Source organism: Erpetoichthys calabaricus, chromosome 15, assembly GCF_900747795.2.
Source record: "Erpetoichthys calabaricus chromosome 15, fErpCal1.3, whole genome shotgun sequence".
Classification (NCBI taxonomy): Eukaryota; Metazoa; Chordata; class Cladistia; order Polypteriformes; family Polypteridae; genus Erpetoichthys; species Erpetoichthys calabaricus.
This window is the reverse complement of record NC_041408.2, coordinates 90,313,157-90,331,522: the sequence shown is the minus strand read 5'-3', so window position 1 is coordinate 90,331,522 and position 18,366 is coordinate 90,313,157. Positions and strand designations below refer to the sequence as shown.

The 18,366-nt window shown below is 42.8% G+C and overlaps 1 protein-coding gene across 1 annotated transcript in view; it reads right to left on the bottom strand.

Annotated features, from left to right (window-relative positions):
* dst (dystonin) overlaps positions 1-18,366 on the bottom strand; it is a 565,996-nt gene that overhangs the window by 195,798 nt on the left and 351,832 nt on the right. The window contains exons 52-55 of the mRNA XM_051919257.1: positions 16,851-17,168; positions 12,431-12,597; positions 11,630-11,786; positions 2,764-2,890 (exon numbers count right to left, since the gene is read on the bottom strand). Of these exons, the coding sequence (XP_051775217.1) occupies positions 2,764-2,890; positions 11,630-11,786; positions 12,431-12,597; positions 16,851-17,168 (769 nt within the window). The remainder of the gene's footprint in view (positions 1-2,763; positions 2,891-11,629; positions 11,787-12,430; positions 12,598-16,850; positions 17,169-18,366) is intronic.

Here is an 18,366-nt window from a genome sequence, read left to right as displayed (position 1 = left end):
GCCACGTTGACTTTTCATTATTCTGTTGGTTATGACGTACGACCACGTCCACCATCGCAAACTGTTTTACACGCCATGGTCTTAGAGTTGGTGGGCAGGTCTCTGTGAGTTGCTCTAGCGAGCGGGCACATGACCAGGCGGTGTGTATGCTTCGAAAGCGAGGGTGGACACAACATGATCATCTAAGAAAAATCATGCTTGCTGCAGATGTGAATCGCTGTATGCAGCATGTAAAACAGTTTGTTTGTCGCGGATGTGAATCGCTGAATGAGCATGTGATGGCGGTCCTCCAATTGTCAGTCACGGACAATTTTATGTTGCCCTTTCCAGAGTTCCATCTTTTCATTAACCTACAGTCGTATCCTCAAATCCACCCCATTTGGACAACTGTATCTTTCAGGAAGTGTTCACCCATCAATACATAATTATGCGGCGTAGCGGGTTGGCTAGTATAAAATGTTACAGTACATGTAGGAAGTAGAACTGTGAGGTTTGAATACACAATGGGAGTTCGGAAAACTGAAAGTACATCTTATGAGAAGGATTTAGGTGTCGTAGTGGACTTGACACTATCAACTGTCAGACAGTGGTCAGAAGCCATTAAGAAGGCTAACAGAATGTCAGGTTATATAACGCCCTGATGTGTCACAGGAGGTTCTGCTCAAGCTTTATAACACACTGGTTATGGTCCAGACTGATCATCTGGAGTACTGTGTGCAGTTTGGGTCTCCAGGCTACAAAAAGGACATAACAGCACAAGAAAATGTCCAGAGAAGAGCAACTAGGATGACTGAGGGCTACAGGGGATGAGTTATGAGGAAAGATTAAAAGAGCTGAGCCTTAAGGAGATGAAGAGGAGACCTGACTGAAGTGTGCAAAATGTATGAAGGGAATTAATCCAGTGGACTCGACACAATCAACTTCGAGACAGCATTTAGAAGCCATTAAGAAGGCTAACAGAATGTCAGGTTATATAGCGCCCTGATGTGTGGAGTACAAGTTCAAGGAGCTTCTGCTCAAGGTTTATAACACACTAGTGAGGCCTCATTCAGAGTCCTGTGTGCAGTTTTGGTCTCCAGGCTACAAAAAGGACATAACAGCACTAGAGAAGGTCCAGAGAGGAGCAACTAGGGTGAGTCCAGGGCTACGGGGGATGAGTTAGTAGCATTCAGATTCAGTTTCAGATGAGGTCTGAAAATTGAGAGTACACCTTATGGGAAGAGATTAGAAGTCATAGAGAACTTGAACACTATCAACTGCCAGACAGTGTTCAGAATCCATTAAGAAGGCAAACAGAATGTCAGGTTATATAGCGCCTCGATGTGTGGAGTACAAGTCCCAGGAGGTTCTGCTCAGGCTTTATAGCACACTGGTGAGGCCTCATCTGGAGTCCTGTGTGCAGTTTTAGTGTCCAATCTATTAAAAAAGACATAGCAGCACAAGAAGAAGTCCAGAGAAGAGCAACTAGGCTGATGAGAGGAATAAAAGGTATGACTACAAAGACAGACTGAAGGAGTTGAACCTTTTCTGTTTAAGCAAATGGAGATTAATAGCAGTAAAAAGATATAATCAAAGTGGAGGATATAACATTATTTATCTGCACTTTTAGAAAGCATGTGATAAGGTGCCATGTGAGAGATTGGGTGTCAAACTAAAAGAAGTGGCATTTCAGGGTGGAAATAAAGGGGACGTGTGTTTAAAACCAATGCCAGGCAGCACTTCTTCACGCTCAGAATTGTGGGACTCTGAAAAAAAACTACTGAGGCATGGAGTTGAAGCAGAAACCTTGAGAGCCTCTAAGATGAATCTGGATGAGATATCGTGACAGCTTAGCTTTTAGCTAAACAAAAGGGCTTGATGGACTGAATGGTCTCCTCTCGTTTGTCAAATTTCTTATGTTCTTAAGATCCAGCATAGCTGGCAGATGTCTGTCACAGCAGGACATGTCCTTAAGTCCCATGATGCACTTGGGTGATCTCCTCTGCACAGCTTCAAGTGCTGTTATGTCTTTCTTATAGCGTGGCGACCAGAACCATACATTTTAGTCACACTAGTTTGTTGCATATCCTAAGCATTACATTCCTTGATTTATAATCAACAGTTTTTATGATATAATTTATGACTATGATATCATTTTTTTCATAAAATTTATTTGCCTTTTTAGTTGCTTCTGTGCATTGCTCAGATCAGTGTTTCTTAATCTAAATGGGCCGCGTGATGTCTGTGCTTGGGTCACACTGAATCATGAATTATAATTGTACTGAGTAGCTGAGGGTCTCCCATCTTTGTATTTATAAAACACTCAGGGAAACGTAAAACACCACTGCACCATTATAAGCCATTTAAAACCTCCATCCAGGTTGACTTCTGTAGATTTTGTGGAGTTTGGCGAAGTTCACAGACATTTTTGTGATTTTGTTGAACTCACAGTTAAGCGAGCTACGTGGGGTTCACTCAAAACTACTCACCAAGAAGGGCCAGGAAGATGGCATTCCAGTAGGGAGTCAATATGAGCTTAAACGCCAAATGTTATGGACAATTATCCAGAAATGATGACGGCAGTCTCCGTTTTAATAAAAACCACAGAATGTGGCGTCAGATCTATAAAATGATGGACGAGCTGCAGTATGTCAGGTCTGTAAGGTCCAGTCTTGTCAGAATTGTTGTAACGCTCTAATTGAAAATTCTATTTTGATTGAAAATGGCAGGACATGGAGTCACAACATGAGAATGTGCTGTGAAAACTGGGGGAGCTGCACATACCTGCTTTTACAGAAGATTTTGTTTTAGCCGGGGAGGTCAGAACGCTTATCAGGTTACACACTTCTGACCCTTTTCTATTAACGTCTTCAACAGCCGGTGCCTTTGCGGTCCATTCCTCTGATAAGGCCTACAAACAGGAGACAGAATTGAAAAGAAAAACGTTTTCACCAATCCGGAAAACAAACTGATCACTAGAATAATGTCAAAAATCACACAATGGTAAAGACCGCATGGAAACAAATGCAGTTCGGCGAAACAATTTCAGATTGTTCTCTGAGGATTTAATCCACCTGCTGACCATTACAAAAATAAAAAAAAAATAAAAGTGATGTTTATAAAAGGGTAAAAGTGAGACATACCAAACTTAAAAATGGAAAATAAGAAGCGATAAGCAAATGGCGACTTTCCAGCTATTTGTGTTGTCTTAGGCAGCAGACGAAAACCAAACAGGAGTTAAGGCCTTCATTTTAGAACTGATTTCCAGACATTTTTCTTTTGGATCAATTTTTCAGATTGCAGCTTATCTTGGACAGTTGAAATTTGGACTTAAAATCTCCTGCTATACATATATACTGTATTTTATATCTAACTAGACAAAGAGCCCGTTTCGACAACGTAAGATGAAACGGGCACGAGTTTGTGTCAGCAGTGTATGAAGAACAAATGATAAGTAACGAAGAAGTTGTTTTGTAATTATTGTAGTCCGCTTTACTCATTACTGTGCAGGCTTGTACTGTTAGTTGATGAATTTTCAAGGCCTATAGTATAATACTGAACGATGAATGTTCCAGTACAATATGGAATAGTAATAAGTATAAGCACCACAAACCTGATATAGGTGTATTGAATGAATGCGTAATTGAATCAGAATGCGTAATTAGGCCTCGAGCTGTAGTCGAAGAAAGCAAATGACAGGGTGAGGGGAGAGGAGCTGTGGTATTGCATGAGGAAGTTAGGAGTGGCAGAGAAGTACGTAAGAGTTGTACAGGATACGTACGAGGGAAGTGTGACCGTGGTGAGGTCTGCGGTAGGAGTGACAGCGGAGGTGGGATTACATCAGGGATTGGCTCTGAGCCCTTTCTTATTTGCAATGGTGATGGACAGGTGGACAGACGAGATTAGACAGGAGTCCCCATGGAATGTGATGAGATTGTGATCTGTAGTGAGAGTAGGGAGAAGGTCGAGGAGATCCTGGAGAGGTGGAGATCTGCTCTAGAGAGAAGAGGAATGAAGGTCAGTAGGACCACCAAGACGGAATACATGTGTGTGAATGAGAGGGAGGTCAGTGGAATGGTGAGGATGAAGGGAGTAGAGTTGGCAAAGGTGGATGAGTTTAAATACTTGGGATCAACAGTACAGAGTAATGGGGATTGTGGAAGAGAAGTGAAAAAGAGAGTGCAGGAAGGGTGGAGAAGACTGTCAGGAGTGATTTGTGACAGATGGGTATCAGCAAGAGTGAAAGGGAAGGTCTACAGGACAGTAGTGAGAGCAGCTGTGTTATATGGGCTGGAGATGGTGGCACAGGAGACAGAGCAGGAGGTGGCAGAGTTAAAGATGCTAAGATTTGCATTGGGTGTGACGAGGATAGACAGGATTAGAAATGAGGACATTAGAGGGTCAGCTCAGGTTGCACGTTTTGGGGACAAAGCCAGAGAGGTGAGATTGTGTTGATTTGGACATGTGCAGAGGAGAGATGCTGGGGTCAAACTTCTTCCATGTCACAATTATTGGGGATAATGTGCTTTGGGGAACTCTTAAAGCTTTAGAAATGGTTTACCCTTCTGAACTGATCTGTGCCTCACCACAGTTTGATTGTAGATGCCTACAGAGAGCTCCTTGGACTTCATGGCTTGGTCTCTATCCTGACAGGCAGTGTGAATTGTAACACCTTCTATACGCAGGCACACATGGGCTTTTCTAAATGATGTCCAAACAATTCACAGTCACCACTGGTGGACTCCAATCCAAGTTGGAGTGCAACAGCTGAATACTTGGAGGAATGACAGACTTCAATTTTTATTTTTTAATGAATGTGCAAACCTTTCAGATACATGGTGTCACATTGTCATTATGGGATATTGAGTGTAGAGTGAGGGGCAAAAGTGGCAAACCTGTCAATTTAAAATGAAATCTACAAAACAATAAATTGTGTAGAAAGTTAAGGGGTCTCAGGACTTTCTCAATCCTATATAATAGATAGATAGATAGATAGATAGATAGATAGATAGATAGATAGATAGATAGATAGATAGATAGATAGATAGATAGATAGATAGATAGATAGATAGATAGATAGAAAGGCACTATATAATAGATAGATAGATAGAGTGAAAGGCACTATATAATAGATAGATAGATAGATAGATAGATAGATAGATAGATAGATAGATAGATAGATAGATAGATAGATAGATAGATAGATAGATAGATAGATAGATAGACGTGAAAGGCACTATATAATACAGATAGATAGATAGATAGATAGATAGATAGATAGATAGATAGATAGATAGATAGATAGATAGATAGATAGATAGATAGATAGATAGATAGATAGATGTGAAAGGCACTATATGATATAGATAGATAGATAGATAGATAGATAGATAGATAGATAGATAGATAGATAGATAGATAGATAGATAGATAGATAGATAGATAGATAGATAGATAGATAGAGTGAAAGGCACTATATAATAGATAGATAGATAGCGTGAAAGGCACTATATAATAGATAGATAGATAGATAGATAGATAGATAGATAGATAGATAGATAGATAGATAGATAGATAGATGTGAAAGGCACTATATGATAGATAGATAGATAGATAGATAGATAGATAGATAGATAGATAGATAGATAGATAGATAGATAGATACAGTGGTGTGAAAAACTATTTGCCCCCTTCCTGATTTCTTATTCTTTTGCATGTTTGTCACACAAAATGTTTCTGATCATCAAACACATTTAACCATTAGTCAAATATAACACAAGTAAACACAAAATGCAGTTTTTAAATGGTGGTTTTTATTATTTAGGGAGAAAAAAAATCCAAACCTACATGGTCCTGTGTGAAAAAGTAATTGCCCCCTGAACCTAATAACTGGTTGGGCCACCCTTAGCAGCAATAACTGCAATCAAGCGTTTGCGATAACTTGCAATGAGTCTTTTACAGCGCTCTGGAGGAATTTTGGCCCACTCATCTTTGCAAAATTGTTGTAATTCAGCTTTATTTGAGGGTTTTCTAGCATGAACCGCCTTTTTAAGGTCATGCCATAGCATCTCAATTGGATTCAGGTCAGGACTTTGACTAGGCCACTCCAAAGTCTTCATTTTGTTTTTCTTCAGCCATTCAGAGGTGGATTTGCTGGTGTGTTTTGGGTCATTGTCCTGTTGCAGCACCCAAGATCGCTTCAGCTTGAGTTGACGAACAGATGGCCGGACATTCTCCTTCAGGATTTTTTGGTAGACAGTAGAATTCATGGTTCCATCTATCACAGCAAGCCTTCCAGGTCCTGAAGCAGCAAAACAACCCCAGACCATCACACTACCACCACCATATTTTACTGTTGGTATGATGTTCTTTTTCTGAAATGCTGTGTTCCTTTCACGCCAGATGTAACGGGACATTTGCCTTCCAAAAAGTTCAACCTTTGACTCATCAGTCCACAAGGTATTTTCCCAAAAGTCTTGGCAATCATTGAGATGTTTCTTAGCAAAATTGAGACGAGCCCTAATGTTCTTTTTGCTTAACAGTGGTTTGCGTCTTGGAAATCTGCCATGCAGGCCGTTTTTGCCCAGTCTCTTTCTTATGGTGGAGTCGTGAACACTGACCTTAATTGAGGCAAGTGAGGCCTGCAGTTCTTTAGACGTTGTCCTGGGGTCTTTTGTGACCTCTCGGATGAGTCGTCTCTGCGCTCTTGGGGTAATTTTGTTCGGCCAGCCACTCCTGGGAAGGTTCACCACTGTTCCATGTTTTTGCCATTTGTGGATAATGGCTCTCACTGTGGTTCGCTGGAGTCCCAAAGCTTTAGAAATGGCTTTATAACCTTTACCAGACTGATAGATCTCAATTACTTCTGTTCTCATTTGTTCCTGAATTTCTTTGGATCTTGGCATGATGTCTAGCTTTTGAGGTGCTTTTGGTCTACTTCTCTGTGTCAGGCAGCTCCTATTTAAGTGATTTCTTGATTGAAGCAGGTGTGGCAGTAATCAGGCCTGGGGGTGGCTACGGAAATTGAAGTCAGGTGTGATACACCACAGTTAGGTTATTTTTTAACAAGGGGGCAATTACTTTTTCACACAGGGCCATGTAGGTTTGGATTTTTTTTCTCCCTAAATAATAAACACCATCATTTAAAAACTGCATTTTGTGTTTACTTGTGTTATATTTGACTAATGGTTAAATGTGTTTGATGATCAGAAACATTTTGTGTGACAAACATGCAAAAGAATAAGAAATCAGGAAGGGGGCAAATAGTTTTTCACACCACTGTAGATAGATAGATAGATAGATAGATAGATAGATAGATAGATAGATAGATAGATAGATAGATAGATAGATAGATGTGAAAGGCACTATATAATAAATACACTATATATTAGACAAATAAATGGGAACAACCCTATAGAATATATAGACAGATGGTTATTTATTAGCATAATATAAAATGTAATATATTATATAATTAAATATAAAATACAGCATATCTGCGGAGAGGGAGATTTTAAGTCCAAATTCCAACAATCCAAGACAAGCTGTAATCTGCACAGGACCCTCTCACAAAGTGTGCAGACCATAAGCAGGTTTGGATGCTTTCGGCCCCCTGTCTGCGTATCCTGCACTCGCCCGCACATCTTTCTGGGCAGATTTGTTGTTTTTGCTTGGCAGAATGAAAAGGGAGTGAATGCGCGCAGTTAATTAGTGGACCATGAAATATGAAGGGCAGTGAATCAGGAAAGATCCCCTCTGGCAGACTGTTACGGAGGGGAGTGACTGCTTATGGCTTTGCTTTATTAACTGCACAGCAGATTTATATTTCAAGCTGACACAGGGAGCTGAAGTTCACACAAATGTTGGAGTTTTCAGCCCATTTGCCATATGAAGACATTCCGTGGTCAGCTGTGTTTCCTCACCGTGAGCCGCATGGCGGGGGAGGGAGAGATTATTCGGCATTCCAAGTCATTATTAATAGGGAATTGCAAAGTAAGAGGAGATATAAAAAGTAACAAAAGATGTACAGCACTGCATTTGCAGCTGGAAAACGACGGACCAAACCTGCGGTTTTCAGCTGTGGGAGAAGGTAAACAGGAAATATTTCTTTTCATTTCACGGCCACTACAGTAGTAGAAAAGCTGTCATGTAGGAAAGTGTTCATCTTTGCAGAACAATACTTAGCGTCATTGAAACAGCCAGGCAGCTGTGCACAGGCACATCCACACAGAGAGGTCTGTAAGGTAAACAGGAGGAGCCCGGCCGGCCATTGTAACAGCTTATCTCAAAGTGAAGTTGTGGTGGTGGGGGGACGGTGACAAAACTGTACATTACCTTACTGAAGGAATAAATGAAGAAAACCAGAGGGTTGAAGATGATGATATACTGTATATAAAGCCATTATTACAAAACTTGGGCATTGGGATCCACATTCAACCCACAGGATGACTGCACCCTGCTGGTCTCACTAAAACCTCATCCAGCAGCAACCCAAGCTTTTTCCTGGATGGTCTCCCATCCAAGTACTGGCTGGGTTCAAACATGCTTATCTTCATGTGGATGACCTCTTCAGAGGTGCAGGTGGTATGGCTGCTGACATGTAGCACCTAACTGAAGATCGCTGCAGTCCACACCACACCCCATCATGGCAATGGCCTCAGCAGCAGGATAATGTACCCTGCCACACTGCAAAAACGGTTCAAGAATGGTTTGAGGAGCACGACAAATTCCCTGGATCTCAATTCACATGAGCATCTATGGGATGTGCTGAAAAAACAAGGCCAATCCATGGAGGTCCCAAATAGCAACTTATAGGACTTAAAGGATCTGCTGCTAACGTCTTAGTGCCAAATACCACAGGACACCTTCAGAGGTCTTGTAGAGTCCATTCCTCAACAGTTCAAAGCTATTTTGGTGACACGAGGGGTTCCTAATGTAGTGGTTGATCTTTGTATATTTTGTGAAGGACAGCCCGTGTCCTTACCTGGTTGGGATGCCCTTGGGATGGTAGGACTGGAGGAGAGAACATGCATGGGGCAATATCTCCCTCGGAGTGCTAGATAGCAGCAGGCCCAGGCTCGGATTCCTGCATAGGTGTCCACAAGGCATGCCAGGTATTGTGGTCTTGCTGGTTCCCCTAGGTGCTGTCAGGGGGAGCTGCAGGATTTGGGAGTCCCTAACCAACCCAGAAGTGCTTCGGAGTGGCAGCGTCATGTCAGCAGAAGCGCTCCCGGGTATTAGATAAAATGAGCGGTCTGCCTCACAAGGACAAACCAGAGTTGTGAGGGAGAAGACTAAGCTTTCTGGAAGGAGTGGAGGTGGAGGAGACAGATGGAGGGAGACAAAGAGAAGGAGGAGAAGAAAACTGCTGTGTACTGCTTTTATTATTGGTGCTTTTGTACTGTGCAGGTTGGACACTTGGGAAACATTTAACACATCAAAGTAAAGCCAGCGTTGTGCTTGAGAACTTGTGCCTGGTGTCTGTCTGTGTAAGGTTTGGGAAGCTGGTGTGCTCCCTGAAGACCAATATATATATATATATATATATATATATATATATATATATATATATATATTTACACACACACATATATATATATATATATATATATATATATATATATATATATATATACATACACATACATACACAGTATATATATATATATATATACATACATACACAGTATATATATATATATATATATATATATATATATATACACAGTATGGAAAATGGATGGATGGATATATATGTATATGAGGTGTGATCAAAAAATATGGTTAATGTTTAAATAAAAAAAATAAATTACAGTAAAAGATACATTGCCATTTATCCATCCATCCATTTTCCAACCCGCTGAATCCAAACACAGGGTCACGGGGGTCCGCTGGAGCCAATCCCAGCCAACACAGGGCACAAGGCAGGAACCAATCCCGGGCAGGGCGCCAACCCACCGCAGGACACACACACATACACACCCACAAACCAAGCACACACTAGGGCCAATTTACAATCGCCAATCCACCTAACCTGCATGTCTTTGGACTGTGGGAGGAAACCCACGCAGACAAGGGGAGAACATGCAAACTCCACACAGGGAGGACCCGGGAAGCGAACCTGAGCCCACAAAGCCATTTATCCCCCTCAAAATACTTCCCATTGCTTCGAACAATCATATTCCATTGTTCTTGCCACTTTCTGAAGCAGTTCTGGAAGTCCTCTTTCATGAGTGTCTTTAGTTGCGCTGTCATGGCTGCCTCGACATCCTGAATTGATTCAAATATATATATATATATATATATATATAGAATGGTTGAAATAGTTTTACTGTCAAATAATGCAAAGAGTACGCGACACGTGTTTCGCCCTAATTCTAGGCTCATCAGGCGTACACACTCACTGCATCCCCTCTCGGGAATCGAACCTCGGATGTCAGCGCTAGAGGCGAAGCCCCTAACGTTGCGCCACAGCGTGTGGTTCGTTTATTGGACAACATGTAGATCGGGGTAATTACATTCATGGCATTCGTAGTCTGAATCACAATCTGATTGTATGGGTGATTACCTACCAGGTAACGCTTGTGGTTGGTCAGCAAGTCGGCTAACATCCGCCACGGTGCCCGCGTACTCTTTGCATTATTTGACAGTAAAACTATTTCAACCATTCTATGATCTGCTTCTCGCAACTGAAAGAGGGCACCGTGGCAGATGTTAGCCGACTTGCTGACCAACCACAAGCATTACCTGGCAGGTAACCACCCATACAATCAGATTGTGATTCAGACTACGAATGCCATGAATATATATATATATATATATATATATATATATATATATATATATATATATATATATATATTATATATACTAGCTGTGTAAGTCCGTGCTATAAAAAGCCTAGGCTCCTAGAAACTATTGAAATCGCCAGAAATAAAATTGAAATGCAGTGTCAGCAGTGACCTGGGTTCGCATCCCGGGTCCTCCCTGCGTGGAGTTTGCATGTTCTCCCCGTGTCTGCGTGGGTTTCCTCCCACAGTCCAAAGACATGCAGGTTAGGTGCATTGGCGATCCTAAATTGTCCCTAGTGTGTGCTTGGTGTGTGTGTGTGTCCTGTGGTGGGTTGGCACCCTGCCCGGGATTGGTTCCTTGCCTTGCGCCCTGTGTTGGCTGGGATTGGCTCCAGCAGACCCCCGTGACCCTGTGTTCGGATTCAGTGGGTTGGAAAATGGATGGACAGTCGGCAGTTTCGTTTTGCCTATGTGCTCGCCTTGCTTGTCTATCAGTGGCTAAGCGAGTTTTTCTCTCGTTTGTCTTTCCTCAGCAGTTTCACTTTGGCGACAGAGTCACTTTCTTTCAGTTTCATGCTGTAGCCTCGTACTTCTTTCTTCTTCCGACTCATTAACTTGGGGTCGCCTTACCGGCTCTTTGAGCTTCATGCTGTAGCCTCACACTTCCGGGCCGGACAGACAGACACACACGCTTCCACACGTAGACGTTTATATATAAGATACATGTGTGTATATATTCGGGCATTCAGGCATAGTGGCTCACTCATTCAGGCTCACTGTGCATAGTGAGCACCACACAGAGATCACATCATGTAACCTATTATTGGTGTGAAACCCCCCTTCGTGAAGACGTTTCTGACCTTGACAGTCTGCAGACTTTTCTCGTGCTCCTCCACACTGCAGGAAGGCTGCACCAACGCAAGCTTCTCTGTTGACTCGTCCAGCCATCTTTGGAGAGACTCCACGGTGTTTTTAAACGCCTGAAGCTGTCCTTGACAGGAAGAAACTTCCTCTTCTCTGAAATTGAAAACATACAAAATATAATAAAACATCAGTTTTATCTGAAATAGGGGTGAAACCCGTCTGAAAATGGAACTGAATGCTATTTCTTGTGTCTATATGTAGGCGGAATGGAGGCTCGGAGGCTAAGTATCTATGGTGGTATCTGGAAGGTTGACAGTTCAAATCCCATTACTGCCAGAAGGGATCCTACTCTGTTGGGCCCTTAAGCAAGGCCGTTAACCTCGCAAATTGCTGAAGGGGTGCTATACAATGGCTGACCCTGCACTCCTCCTTCTGGTTCTTTTTGCATTATTTTAGGATTTTTCTAGCTATTCTTTCAGCTCTTTTCATTTGGGGCCTGCTTGGCCGAAGCCAGCAGTTAGCAGTGAGGTGTAGCTGGATTTCGGCTGAGTCTTCTCAGTCTGGCTGGTGAGGTAGCTGGCCTTCCTTCACGGTCCCTTCAGAACACCTCACAGACATTTTGTGATTCCAGCACACAACAGAAACAATGTGTGTGGTAACACAGCAGTGCCCCAAGTTGGAATGAACAAAATGGAGGCAAAAACAATTAAATGAATACACGGATAAAATCAAGTGAGCTATGTGCAAGGTGACCAGAAAAAAATAAAGCTTCATAACAAAACAAGACCATTTCTTACTTTTCCTTAACGGTGTCTTCAAAGTCTTTAAAGTTCCTGGAGAGTGTTTCAATGGTTTTCTGAATATGACTGTGGCTTCCATCCGGGTCGAGGTCGGCCAGCTCGGCAGACAGTTTCTGGAGGAGCTCGATGTCTTTCGCTTGGTCTGTCAGCTCAGCATTTGTCTCCTGAAAGAAAACCGAGTGGCACCCAATAAGAGATCCAATATTACTGTTGACGAATAACTAAATGATGCAAGAAACTTGAATAAAGCCTTGAAGCTTGAGAAACATCTTGACAAGAGGATTTACAGAATATTCAGTTCTCTACCAGATTGCATAAAATGTACTGTTTGTCAAAATTATTTTTATTATCCATGTCGCCACGCTGACAAACGCTGCCATCTATCAAAAGTTCAGATGTATCTGAATTAGTGAAGTGCGCCTCTAGTGGTGTGGCCTGGTAATCCACTGAAGCAACCTGTCGGTGCCAAAGCCAACCCTGCACCTCAGCCCACAGGGAAAGAGGCCATGCGGGCATCCAAAGAAGTGGCGGCTTGATCGGATGAGTGATCACATGTGCAAAGTCCGTGTGATGGTCCGGAATGTCCCCAACAGCCCAACACAAGTCGAACTCAGTAACCGTCAATAATGGGCCCGAGATGAGCCGTGCAATGAGGACCCATTGAGTCAAGAGTAGACATAAAGTGCAAGAACGCTTTACATAAAACGGACAAGAGCGCTTCAAAAAAATGCTGGCATTCCATCCAATAAATACAGCGGGGAAAATAAGTACTGAACGCATCAACGATTTTCTCATTAAATTTATTTCTAATGCTGCTATTGACATGAAAATGTCACCAGATGTCAATAACAACCCAAGTAATCCACACATACAAAGACATCAAAACGTCTGTAAGTTATGTGTTCACTTCACTTCAATCCTCTTCGTCCCTTATGGGACATAAGGCTTCAATGAGCTCCCTCCATCGCCTGCGGTCCGTTGCAGCATGTTGTGCTTCTCCCCATGACAGGTTCATCTTTTAAAGCTCTTGTACCACCGTTCTACACCAGGTGTTTTTGGGTCTTCCAGTTTTTCTTTTTCCAGGTGGTGTCCATCTTAAGGCAACTCTTGGGATGCGGTTTTGCTCCATCCTTAACACATGTCCAAGCCATCTTAAGCGTCTTAATGTAATGTCCTTGGTGATGCATTGACTGCTTGTTTTCTTGTATAATTGTTGGTTTGATATTTTGTTGGGCCAAAAGATCTGGCAGATTCGTCTGAGACATCTGTTGTGGAAGACCTCAAGTCTCCTCATGTCTGTACTGACCAACACTCTGAACCATACGGGAGGAAAGACTTTACGTTGCTGTTGTACAGGAGTATCTTTGTATTTAGGCTGTATTGTTTGACCTCAAGATGGAACGGAGTTGGGAAAAAGTGTCCTGAGCCTTTCCCAGCCTTGCTCTAATGTCTTTATGGACAGCGCTATCCTTGCTGATAAGGCTGCCAAGGTAGGTGAAGTCCTCCACAAACTGGAATGGTGCTCCATTTACCTGGATGGGTGCTGTGGGGATGGAGTTTATGCACATCGCTTGGGTTTTGGAGGTGCTGATGTTAAGTCCGGCCTGTCTGGCATATTTATGAAGCCTGTCAGTTTTTGATTGCATGTTTGTTGTGGTTTGTTGTTATGTGTAATAAAGTGGAATGACACAGGGAGAACGTATTGAACACATGAAGAAAAGGAGGTGCAAAGAGGCCTGGAAAGTCAAGACACCAGCTGAGATCTGTTAATCCTGATAGCCCCCCGTCAGTGCAAATGCATATCAGCTGGTTTAGTCCTAACTGATGGTCTATCATTACCAAGGGGTCACACAAGAAGCATCTCATGATGGGTAAAAGCAAAGAGCTCTCTCAAGACCTTCACAAACCTACTGACGGCATTGGTGACGGAGATATTTCTAAACTTCTGAATTTGCCAGTGAGCCCCGTTAATCCACAAGTGGAAAGAACATCATTTCACCATAAACCGGCCACGACCAGCTGCTCCTCGCAAGATTTTTGAGTCAAATGAATAATCAGAAGAGTTGTCCAAGAGCTTCAGAAAGACCTGGAATTAGCAGGTCCAGTAAGTGATGCACTCCACCGCCATGGCCTCTAGGCATGCTCACCGCACAAAACTCCACTGCTGAAGTAAAAGCACGTTGAAGCTCGTTGAAAGTTTGCTGCACAACATTTGGACAAGCCAATGAAATACTGGGAGAGTAGAGTCTGGTCAGAGGAGAGCAAAATTGAACTCTTTGGATGTCATTACACACACCATGTTTGGAGGAGAAATGGCACTGCACATCACCCCAAAAAAACACCAGCAGTTAAGACTGGAGATGGGAATGTGATGGTGTGGGGCTGACAGACTTCTCAGAATTGAAGGAAGGAAGGATGAATGGAGAAATGTAGAGGAACATTCTTGATAAAAATCTGCTGTCATCTACCAGGATGCTGAAGATGAGACGAGGGGGGGACATTTCAGCAAGACAAGGATCCCAAACACACAGCCAAGGAAAGTCTCGATTGAAGCCTGGCTTCAGAGAATTAAGAAAATAAAGAAGCTCAAATAGCCAAGTCAATCAGCCGACTTGAATCCAATTGCAAATCTATGGAAAGAACTGAAGATCAGAGTTCATAGAAGAGGCCCCCCGGAACCTTCCAGATTTGATGACAGTTTGTGTGGAATGAAGAATGGGCCAAAATCCCACCTGAGCAATGCATGTGACTCGTTTCTCCATACAGGAGGTGTCTTGAAGCTGTCAAGGCTTTTCTACTAAGTATTCAATAAATTTCAGTAAGTGTGTTCAATACTTATTCTGTGTGTCATTCCACTTTAATTTATAGACTTTATTTGTTTTGATTTTTTTGTATGTGTGGATTACCTGCGTTGTTACCAACATCTGGTGAAAATTTCATGTCAATAGCCCCATTAGAAATATATTTACTGAGAAAAATGTTGACGAGTTCAGTACTTATTTTCCCAGCTTGTATATAATAAAATAATGACCCAAGAAAGGGTGAGGTGTTCTACAGTGGCGAAAAAGTTCAAATAAATAATCCATAAATGCTTCCCTAAATTGAGGTTAAAAATCACTGGCAGGATCAATCCTTTAAAAATGGCCGTGAACTGCAGTGCTTCTTTCCAAAATGGCGTCACTGCTGCTCACCCTCACGGATCTCCAACAAGTACCTTCCTCCTTTACACTGGCTTGTGCCGCAGTCACCTCATTCAATCACCGCCGAGGCACTCCAAGTCCGTCCCGTGTCCTCGCTGCCATCCATCTGCATCTGTGGGGACCCCGTGTTCCCTGTTCTTGTATCCCGTCTCCGTCCCTTGGTGTCTGCAGGAGCCCACTCAGAGCCCACTCCAGCTCCTTAAGTGTTCCTGCAGCACCTAACTGCTCCAACCGGTGGTCATTCCCTAGTACAGTGGAATCTCGGGTCACGACCATAATTCGTTCCAAAACTCTGGTCGCAACCCGATTTGGTCGTGACCTGAATGTAATTTCCCCCATAGGATTGTATGGAAATACAATTAATCCGTTCCGGCCAAAAAAAAAAAACCTGCTTGGGCTCTCTCTCACTCGCTCGCTCACTCGTGCTCTCTCTCTCTCTTTCACTTACTCGCTCGCGCTCTCTCTCTCTCTCTCTGACTTGCTTGCGCGCTCTCTCTCTCTCTCTTTCACTTACTCGCTCGCGCTCTCTCTCTCACTCGCTCTCTCTCTCTCTCGCTGCACAGGGAGAGACTGAGCACGTGCGGAAATCATCGGCGCGTACGAACCGGAAGGGAAACTGGCTTGTTCATCACCCGAGTGTGTGGTCGTGAACAGATGCAAAAGTTTGGCCAACTTTTTGGTCGTAACCTGATTTTTACGTGGTCCGAGACGTTCGTGACCCGAGGTTCCACTGTACTTGCTTCCCCTCAGCTCAGCTGTGATCCTGCCTATTTTCCTTTTCCTTCTCTTAACCTCCATGCTCTTTCATTTTCAAACTCCATGTTCCTTGCTCAGGTTCCCTCTTTATACATCTAGGGACGCCGGTGTGCTGGCATTGATGAGGCAGTCGGCTGAACCCCACACGTCAGCAAGTAAACGCACGATCTGTCGATCGCCCCATTAATACTCCATAGCCGCACCAGTTTGCTACCATGTGCCCATCTATCCATCCCGAAGCCTGAGCACTCCTTTATTTATTTATTTTTAAAATAGCCAACACCATGGACCCCTCTTGTGACACCTCCTTCAAAATGCCCTGAATTGGTACAAGTGGAAAGTGATGGGCCCAAAAGCATACCATGAATCAAAGTGGGACAAACTCAAGGAGGAGGAAGAAGAAGAAGAGGGAAAGAAACAAAAGAAATGTCAAAAACTCCACCGATTAACTCATCTCATACCTGCATCAGCTGGGAGAGCTCATTCACGTTCTTTCCCGGTCCATCCGTTTCTGTCAATGTCCGCGACCCTTTGGCAACAAACTGCTGCACTTTCTCGGCCGTCTTTTCAAACATGTCCACTTTGTCCTTCAGTTCTTCCAGTTTGTGGACCTTCTCCCTGTGTTTCTGGCTGGCGTCGGTGAACCGTTTCGACAGAGTGTCCATCTTGGCTTGCAGAGAAGAGGCAGTGGATGGGTCGGTGGTCTCGATGAACTTGCTGACCTTCTCCTTCATGGCAGCGATGCTGCTCTGCCGGCTGACAATGTCCTGCTCCAACATCTGAATTGGAACACAGAAAAACAAAATGAAGCCCATGGATTTACATTCTTTGTTGTTTTAACCTTTGTGATCAACAATGAATTGTTTTGCTGTGGGCGTTCCACTGAAAGGAAAGCTAGAAATAAAGAACATTTTTAAACAAGTAATAAAGAATGCCTGATCCCCTAATGATGCGGGCTGTTCAGATACGGGAATTCAATACGTTATTAGGCTCATACCTCACATCCGGTCGTTGTTTATGTGGAATTTGCAAGTTCGGCCTTGTCTTTGTGAATTTACCTCCAGGTCATCCAGTGGTCTTCTATGTGCCCGCAGAAGTCTGAATTACTTTGAATGGTAGTTCTAGCTTGGTCCAGTGTGAGTGTAATGTGGCTATGGGGGTCCACTCTATCCATGAGTGAGTCTTAACAGGCATCTGGTGCCATCGGTATTAGCTTAGCAACACAGCCACCCAGAAATGGATTAGAATGGTTTGATAATGTTGGGTATATTTTATAGGTGGGCAAGATGGCACAAGGAATTGGTGATGCCTCGCAATAAGGAGACCAAACTACATGGAGGGGCAGATAACAGAAAATCAGCTAAACTGTAAAAGAGGGATTTGGGTAGAATACAGCATTGGGCAGATTTGTGGTGTGCAACTTTGGGTTTCTTTTCTGTCTCTGATGCATCTTTAGGATTCCCGCTGCCAAGATTGTCATAATAATAGGGAAAGTGGGGAGGGGTATAGGGGTGATCGTCCTACCAAAACACATATGGCAGCTCAAGAAAATGTCTAAGTGTGACACTAAAAGAGCCTGGTGATTTATTTTCACTACAGCACTTTACTTAAATTCTATAACATAACTGTCAGACGAATACGGAATTATTTCATGAAAACGCCTCCAGACAGGAACTGAAAGACCATTGCTCCTGTGTTAATGGTGCAGATTTTTACTGGAAGTGAAACACCACTTTTTGCGGATCTTTTGTTTTTCAAAATGAAACACCAAGTTTTACACACATAGTTTCACTTTTTACTGCCTTGCCAATGTTAGAATCATTTCATGAAAAATAAAAAGGAAAATTTCTAATAAAGTTCTATCTATCTATCTATCTATCTATCTATCTATCTATCTATCTATCTATCTATCTATCTATCTATCTATCTATCTATCTATCTATCTATCTATCTATCTTTAGTGGTGTATGGCCGGCA